Source organism: Amphibalanus amphitrite, unplaced genomic scaffold (genome assembly GCF_019059575.1).
Source record: "Amphibalanus amphitrite isolate SeventyFive unplaced genomic scaffold, NRLGWU_Aamphi_draft 000103F_arrow, whole genome shotgun sequence".
In the NCBI taxonomy this organism is placed as follows: Eukaryota; Metazoa; Arthropoda; class Thecostraca; order Balanomorpha; family Balanidae; genus Amphibalanus; species Amphibalanus amphitrite.
The window spans coordinates 257,090-266,463 of NW_024881598.1; the positions used below are offsets into that span (position 1 = coordinate 257,090).

General features: G+C 52.4%; 1 protein-coding gene across 1 annotated transcript; it reads left to right on the top strand.

The window, feature by feature from the left end:
* Positions 1-933: 933 nt before the first annotated feature.
* On the top strand, positions 934-8,836 carry LOC122380650 (the record flags this gene model as incomplete). The annotated part of the gene is made up of 5 exons (XM_043363998.1): positions 934-1,089; positions 1,528-1,666; positions 6,035-6,212; positions 6,491-6,629; positions 7,014-8,836. Coding segments are annotated over 5 exons (1,107 nt in total), but the record flags the coding sequence as incomplete, so codon positions are not given.
* Between the last annotated feature and the right edge of the window lie 538 nt (positions 8,837-9,374).

Sequence of the window (9,374 nt, forward strand, 5' to 3'; positions counted from 1 at the left end):
GCCTCACAGAAGACATCATAGACAGGCAGGAGTTTCTTCGCGGAGTTGGATACAACATTTCGATGAACGTTTGAGTATAAAATCTGAGTCGTGTGTTTCTGTCTTTTTTTTAATATTACGACCTTTTTAGTGACCGATCTGATCTGAACTGAACTTTGCTTATAAAATCCCGAAGAGGTACGGCGTTAGCCGATCTACTAGCCCTTTACAACACTGTAGTCATTTTGCTCCTAGCTGTTTTGTAGGACTAGTTACAATCGCACTAGCTATTTTGTGGCACTAGCCCAAATGAGCTAGCTCAAACAACACTAGCTCTTTTGTGGCTAGCTCATTCGTATGTGAATCGATAGCTCCCATTGGAGCCCCCTGCTCCCGCTCCACCACCCTAAAAATGCACTTTGAATTAAGCACGAAATCCAGTGGACCAAGTGCTGGCCGGAACTCTCATGCTGTTCCAAGCGGCCCGGCAGCGGCTATGCCACGTGCATTGCCCGGGAATGGAACCCGGATGGCTCAACCGAAGGAACTGTTTCCACCCCCTAGTCGCCTCACCTGGATGATGCTGTTTTGGAGGTGCCCACGCCGGAACGGAGGTCTTTACTCAGCTTCTACCCTTTAATGCTGGCATGGGACCTGACCGGCCGGTGTGGGCTACCAGAAGCCGTAGGGTGGGCTACCAGAGGCCGTGGGATGGGTGGTCAGACGCCGGTTCGAGCCCTCAGTTTCGGGTCAGGGCTGCCAGTGCAGTAACGAGGATAACATCTGAGAGGGAGCTCAACGGCGGACAGATGTGCTGAGTGGCGGTGCTGGCGGCAGGTGCTGCGTACCAGCGTCAGTCCCCGGCTGCGGTACCTGCGCGTGTACCGCGGCCCGGCGGCGGTGCGGCGGCCGGCCGCCCGGCCCGCCGGATCCTGCTCGCCGCCGCTGACAGGAGGACGCTCGGCCGACCGGCGCCACTCCTCGCAGCTCTCCGAGGACTACCACCAGGACAGCCAGGCGGGCGCCGACCAGGACAGCGAGCCGCTCCGCCAGGAGTATGACGACGACTTCGAGGAGGAGGACGACGACAACGGAGGTGATCTGGAGCGGGTGAGTGCTTCCGTCTGTCTGTCTGTCTGTCTGTCGGTCTGTCGGTCTGTCTGTCGGTCTGTCGGTCTGTCGGTCTGTCTGTCGGTCTGCCTGTCTGTCGGTCTGTGTGTCGGTCTGTGTGTCGGTCTGTCGGTCTGTCTGTCTGTCTGTCTGCCTGCCGGTCTGTCGGTCTGCCGGTCTGTCTGTCGGTCGGTCTGTCGGTCTGTCTGCCGGTCTGTCTGTCTGTCGGTCTGCCGGTCTGTGTGTCTGTCGGTCTGTGTGTCTGTCGGTCTGCCTGTCTGTCGGTCTGTCTGTCGATCTGTCGGTCGGTCTGCCTGTCTTGCTGTCTGTCGGTCGGTCTGTCTGTCGGTCTGTGTGTCGGTCTGTGGGTCGGTCTGCCTGTCTGTCTGTCTGTCGGTCGGTCTGCCGGTCTGTCTGACTGCCTGCGTCCCTGCGCAGGGCTCGTCCGGGGCAGCCAGCTCGCGCGTGCCGCCGCTCTCCATCTCTCCCGACTCGGACCAGGAGGCGTGGCTCAGGGAGCAGGCCTCCAAGGCGGTCACACGGCGCCGCGCAGCGCACGGCGTCAACGCCTCCAACTGTAAGACATTGCGCTATAGCCGGCCGGCAGCGCCACGCTGCCGGCTCATATTCATCTGCTGACTGATAAATATTAGCGTACCTACCCGCATGAACGCCATAGCCAAAGGTATGTACCTATAACGTTGTTTTTGCTTGAAATTGTCGGTGGGTAATCTCGCGCCGGGCCGGGGTGTTTGAACACCCCCCTGCGGTTTTTCGCAGATATCTCAAAAACGGCGGCGCTCCGCGCCACCGTTTTTGGCACACCTGTTTGTGCATCTTTTCCGCACATGTTGTTAAAATTTCATACCCAGATCGCTCAAGGTCAGGTCAACAGGTCACGCCAAGTGACCTCACCTCAGAAAAAGTTAGAATGCTCGTCATAGCTACACCGACTGAACGATTCCCTTGAAACTTTTAGCGATAGATAGGAGTAACAGTATCTATAAAACGTATATCTCGGAACTTTGATATCGTTGACCTAAGGTCAGGTCAATTTTGCGTCCTCTCCATTAAAGGGGAAAGTGGGGTAAGACGGGCACCTTAACTTTGGAGTCATTTTTCGGCCGGTTAGAAACATCATAGAAACATGAAACTGAGTGAAAACCTTTTTTAGACATTTTATTTCCATTTACCAGAAGATGAGGCTTAGCTGATTCAACAAATAAACTGCAGCTATTTTTGCAAAACCTTGCAAAAACCTGTCTTACCCCACCCCATGGGGTAAGACGGTCACATGGGTAGGGCAAGACGGCCAGCTTTTTTCACCGACCAGCGCAGCTCGCAACAAATGCCCGAGATTAGCCGCATTAATACAGTCGCTCGTTGGTCTCAAGTGCTTCGGAAAAGGCAGTGTACGAGATTCGTGCAGAAGGCGTATGCTCGTAGATAAGCCCTAGTTCAGAAGCCTTATAGAGCCGTTTTTCACATTCATTATTCGAGAATAAACTGTGCCGAAGGAATATTGCTAACAAGTCTGTGAGTATCGAAATCGAACATATTCATAACAGAAATGCTTCTTTTTTTCCTACAGCAACAAAAATATTTTCACCATTACAGACCCATTGGATCCATAGTTGCCCGTCTTACCCCAAACTCAATGTCAGAAGTTCAGCACGATTTTTCTCTGTGGACAATTTGATGCAGACAAAGCAAATCCGCGGTAAATGAACACTGGTGGCATATGAGTGTACCACAAGTGATTGCGAGTTTTTATCTCTATTGTGCTGCACACACAAACTTGCACGATACATTATGGATGTTTTCAATGAAATGGGTGTTTTAAAGAAATCAAAATAAAAGATTTTTGACTGAACACAAATTCACCAGACTTCAACAGTGGTGTGTACGAGTATGTGGGAAAGACAATTCTGGTCCTAATTTTTCTGGCTCGTAACGCTATTGATTTGGTCTGCAGAAGGGGTGCCCGTCTTACCTACCCTGCCCGTCTTACCCCTTAAGTCAATGGGAGAAAATTGAAAGGCGTCTCAAGTCATCTCAGGTCACGAATAGTATCTAACAGTTTTTTTTTTTGCTAATAACTTCTGATAGAGGCATGCTAGAGCGATGAAAACGCCTTAGATGTGTTCGACTCGATGATGCGGATCGGCTGATATGCAATATGACCTTTTCCGGTTAGGTCATGACCTTGACCTGATGTCAAATTTTAAAGTTGACCTTTCATTGTCAATTTATAGTTCATTTAAAGCGTCTTAACGAGAGGAACACGATGCTCGCAAAGTTATGTCGTGGGTGGCTCTTTTAGGTCAAAAGTTATTGCCGAAAAACACTTTTCCTAAAAACTGCTATTTTTGGAATTTTTGCCCTCTGGAGGCTAAAACGTTGACCTGAGGTCAACTCTGAGGACATGTTGGCGAAAGAGCGTTTAAAGAGCTATCGAATGCGCTTTTCCGCGGCTTTGTAGCTCTACTGGTTCCCGAGTTAGCCATTTGCAGTTTCCAAAATGTTGAAATAGCCAACATTTTACCTTTGGTGACCTCTGGTGACCTGACCTTTGACCTGACCCAAAAAATGACTGGAGTGTTTTCGTCCTTATTTTGGACGTTCTTTCCATTGCCACTTACCGCGTGTCGCTACGTGGCCCAGGAGCCGAGGTAGAAGGGGGGGGGGGTGTTCAGACACCCCCGGCCCGGCGCGTAAGTCTCGGAGCACCGGCCCGGCGCGGGTTAACCCTCGCCCGCACATGGGGGGGTGGTTGCCCCCCCCCCCCCCAGGTAGTCTTTCTGCTCTGCACTCAACATTTTTAGAGCTAGAAGGCTGATTTTTCGTATAGCTGCTCCTCTATCCTTTCTTGACGTCCACTGAAAATTTCAAGTTTCTGTGATTTTTGGTTTCGGAGATATGACCTTGTTTTTCAGGTCATGTCATGACCCAAATGGCCAATTCTCAACATCTTGCGTTGGCTATGGGCCTTGTGAGCTTTTAACACCTTGATTTCGGCCTTTTATGCCAATCCTACCTCCCACCTATCATGGAACATGTTGTTCGACGATGTACAGATGTCAAGGTCAAGGTCAAGGTCAACCTAGGTCATCTAAGATAATTGCGTTTTAGGCAAGCGGAATTTACTTTTTGTGAAGTTTTTTTGACTGCATTTTTGGTAAAAGCTTCTCAGATCATGATTTCATGTAATATGGACACATAACCAATCGGTGCACACATCAGTATACACACAGACACACACAGACATACAAACACATATAATTGACCTTGACCTAACTTGACCTGAAATGACCTTAGCAGCAAAAACCTGGTCGGGTAGTGTGACAAAGAGGTTCTAGCTGGCTTGGCACCAGAAAACGGCATCGTTATCGGTATATGATAAGCAGCGCACTTGATATTCAACGGTGACCCAAAACAGCAACATTTTTAGTTTGACCTGACCTGGAAGGTCAATGACTGACCTGAGAAGGTAAAACTGGGTATCATTGGATTTGTCTCTTCCCAAAGAATCTTTTTGGTCCTTACCGCTAAGCTCTATCTCCAACAGGAACGAAATGGCGCGGGGGGGTGGCAACCACCCCCCCCCCCCATGTGCGTTCTAGGATGGGAAAATGGCATGTGCGGGCGAGGGTTAACCCGCGCGATTCCGCGCTGGGCCTGGGGGGGGGTGTCTGAACACCCCCTCCCCCTTCTAACTCGGCTCCTGGGCCACGTAGCGACACGCGGTAAGCGGCAACCGAAAGAACGTCCAAAATAAGGAAGAAAACACTTCAGTCATTTTTTGGGTCAGGTCGAAGGTCAGGTCGCCAGAGGTCACCAAAGGTAAAATGTCGACTATTTCAACGTTTTGGAAACTGCCAACGGCTATCTCGGGAACCGATAGAGCTACAGCGCCACGGAAAAGCGCATTCCATAGCCCTTTTACAGGCCTTTCTAAGTAATGCTCTCAGATTTGACCTCAGGTCAACGGTTTAGCCTCCAGAGGGCAAAAACTAAAAAAAACGTTTTTACGAAAAGCGTTTTTTCGGCGATAACTTTTGACTCAAATGAGCCATGACATTACTTTTGCCAGCATCGTGTTCCTCTCGTCGAGACGCGTCGAATGAACTATAATTTGACCTTGAAAGGTCAACTTAAAAATTTGACCTCAGGTCAAGGTCATGACCTGACCGGAAAAGGTCATGTTGCATATCAGTCGATCCTCAACGTCGAGCCGAACACATCTAAGGCGTTTTCAGCGCTCTAGCGCGCCTCTATCAGAAGTTATTAGCGAAAAAACTGTTAGATTCTGTTCGTGACCTGAGATGACCTCAGGGACATAACGAGGGGTCACAGTTGCCATTTTCCGGTTCAGTGTGTCAATTTTACCTACATCTCGATGTTTGAGAGTGTCTAGAATGGCGTTCGTGCAAAACAGACGCTTTTCAATTTTCTTCCATTGACTTATAATGAAGAGGCCGCAAAATTGACCTGACCTTAGGTCACCGATATCAAAATTTAGAGATATGCATTTTTTAGATAATGTTGCTCTTATCAATCGCTGATAATTTCAAGGCAATCGATCAATCGGTGTAGCTATGACGAGCATTCTTATTTTTCTGAGGTGAGGTCACTTGGCGTGACCTGGTGACCTGACCTAAGGCGACCTGGGTCTGAAATTTTCACAACATGTGCGGAAAAGATGCACGAACAGGTGTGCCCAAAACGGCGGCGCTCCGCGCCGCCGTTTTTTAGATATCTGCGAAAAACCGCAGGGGGGTGTTCAAACACCCCCCCCGGCCCGGCGCGGGTTGACTAGGCATAGTTTATGTCTATTATTTAAAGAATATAATAAGATAGTATTGCAAAGCTATCCAGCAATGGCAATTGGCATTAGTAGGTAAGCCTTCTTTTGAAGAGGACGCTGAAAATGCTTGAATTTCAGACCGCTCCCCGAGCAAAGACAGCGCCTACGGCGGGTTCAGCTCGAGCAGTCGCGGCCCGACGCCGGAGGAGACGACGGCCGGCCAGGCTGTCCGGCCGCCCGCCATCGCACCGCCCGCGCCGGCAGCCGCCAGCAGAGCGACACTGGCGCCACCTATAGCGGCTCAGCCGGCCCAGAGGTCAGTGTGGGCGCCAGTCAACAGCCGAACCGCCACGGGCCCGCGGTGACAAATGGCCTGTCTGATCAGACTCCGGCGTATAGTTTGTAGCTTGTGACAGACATGGACCTGTGACATGCGGTGACAGATACCTGCACGGCTGCACAGTTCCAGAGTCATAATAGTTACCTATACAAAAAAAACATATTGGTTAAAACAAAAGTGAATATCAAGTAGATAGTTACCGAGCACAGCATATCCGGTGAGCCCTGGTGCTGACGTGATGCATTTGCCCGCAGCACTGCCGATGAACAGGCGTACGTACAGTTCCTGAATGACGTCACATCGGACATCTTGGCCCGCGGGGTATTCACCAACCGCATTCTGAAGCGGGTCATGGCTGCGCACGCAGAGAGACACAAAGGAAAGCTGGACACGGTGAGACAAATCAACTGTGAACGCAACACTACAGCCTGTAGTGTTACAGCGGCTTCCGTCATGTGCTATGTTATGACCGTATGAGAGTTACCTGGCGCCCCACAGAATGTGTGGCGTCGAATACCTATACCTACCCGCGATACGCGACTTCCCTTACTCAAGGAGTGGCTTCAGCTGTATACTTATTTTGCCTTCAACTGACGCTATGACGTAGATCATTCGCATTCATAACAAAACACACTATAAGCCCTTGTTGGAGGCTACCATAGATTCATACCTATTCTCGTGACCATCTTGCCTCTGCAATATTCAGCACATCGTTAAATCCTTAAAGCAGGCCTATCTCGCTGTCTGCTGCAATGATACCATCCCGTTCGCTGACAGGCCCGGATGCGCTCGGAACTGGAGAAGCTGCGACTTCAGCTGGGAATTCCTGACGAGGACGCCCTGGACGATGCCGAACACGGGTTCGGCAGCGGCCGCAGCCACGTCTCGGGGGCCAGTGGCGGCGTGGCGGCAGCGGTCCAGCCGGGCAGCGCCGCCGCCGCCGGCCCACCGCCGCCTCCGCAGTCCGCCCCGGTCACCTTTATCGACTCGCTGCTCTTTCCGTCCGGGGAGAGCTGGGAGGAGGGCCGCGCCGCGGCGCCCCCTGGTGGGCCGACTGCAGCGCCGCCTGGTGAGCCGACTGCAGCGCCGCCTGGTGCCCGCCAGGTGGCGCCGGAGGGCGTGGCCGCGCTGCTGGCGTCGCTCAGCCTGGACGAGTCGGTGACACAGACGATCCTCGGCTGCTGTCAGCGGCAGGCCGACTGCTCCTCGGTCACCTCCGAGGAGCTCAGAGAGTGTCTGAGCTGGACAACCCCGCACCTGGACGGCGTTTGACCGGACCGCGGCCGGAGCCGGGGCCGGACCCCGCCGGGGGCAGAGCCTAATACATAACCCGAGTGGGGGCAGAGCCCCGGGCCCCCGGGACAGAACCTGGGCGGGGACAGCCCCGGGACAGGGCCCGGGCGGGAGCAGAGCCCTGGGACCCTCACAGCTCGGTTGGCTGCCTGCCTGCCTGGCCGCAGAGTAGACGATGGACACTGCTTCGCCTGGGCTGCTTCCCATCGTTTCGTTTATCATTCACAACGTGATGTGCATGACCGGACCTGGACGTTGACACGTGGACCTGTGTACAGCACAATGGCCACGGTCGCTAATATGCTAAATGATCGATATGGCAGCACCCTGGGCTGATGTCTATTGTCTACTTCCGCGTAAACAAGGGTCAATGACACGAGAAAAAAAACACACACATTAGCTGCCGTCTCCCGTTTCAAACCGACGCTTCCGACTTAATCAGTTTATCCGTCCGACTGAACGTTGCCATCCCGTACTGCGCTAACGGGGGACCCGGGCGAGTTTGGGCCGCGGCAGCCGGGGCCGACCGGCGCCCCCCCCCCCCCCCCGCCTCTGTCACCGGGGCAGACTGCAGCCCTCTGTTACCGGGCAGACTGCAGCCCTCTGTCACCGGGCCGACTGCAGCCCTCTGTCACCGGGCCGACTGCAGCCCGGTGACAGTGACCACTGACCAGTGAGGTGGCCCTTGGAGCCGCATTGATCTGAGAGTGGGCCCGTGTAAGGGGACGCACTCTGAGACTAGACCAGTAATTAGCATCGCTAACTGCCAACTGTCAGCCTATCACATTCCGCCCACTGCAGCAACGTTTTCAGGCAGCGCGCCGCCCACTGTATCGTTTCCAGTCAACATTCCGTGCGACCCGGTATTGTCAGCAGCGTTCCGTGCACAGCAGACTGGTGCAGCGTGTTCCTCCGCAGTTCAGCAGACACGTGCCGTGCACTGCAGCCGTGCCGTGCACTGCAGCCGTGCCGTGCACTGCAGCCGTGCCGTGCACTGCAGCCGTGCCGTGCACTGCAGCCGTGCCGTGCACTGCAGCCGTGCCGTGCACTGCAGTGCCCCCGTGCAGCTACCCGTTCCAGTTGGCTCACCGAAGCCCGTGCCAATGGAGGCTCAAAAGGCTAGTACAAAGAGTGTGTCCCAATACTGTGTGCTCACCATGCTACATGCCCGATGCCCGGCCACGCGCGTTCGCCTGTGGCAAAACTTATGATTCGCCCAATGGGCGAAATGGATGTGCTTAGCGTGTCATTCTATTAGATGTGACAGCTCGATGTATTTTGTACAATACACAGGTATATAAAGTGAAGTTGCGTACCTATGTTATATTTAATCAGTAAGATGGGAGGTAGGGAAGACCGGGGTTAGTTGGGCCAGTTTTTACTTGAAGCGTCATAACTTCGGTATAACTATACATATCATTATTTGTTGGCTATTAACTGAGATATTATTTCTTTATCTTTTAAAGAAGACATAAAATAAGAAAGATGGTAGTATCTTCTTGGTATAATATCTCATCAAAGCGACCATCCTCCAATGTCCCAACTTACCCCGCGGCGGGGTGAGTTGGGGCGGGCCAGAGGCTGGGGCAAGTTGGTGCACTAGGAAAAACAGTTCATCTAAACACATTTGTATTCATGTTTCACAAGAACAATCATCGCTAATCCATGCGGGCATGTTTATCAACATTTAACGACAAAACTCAAACGTTTGCAGTACTCCTGCGGCAAAAAAAAAAACGCACACACGCAAAATGTGTATGACCAGCCTCAGATGGTTTTACAAAATACATCACCAACCTCACTCATTCGCTCTCCGAGTAACAGTTTTGACAGATGAAGACTCTG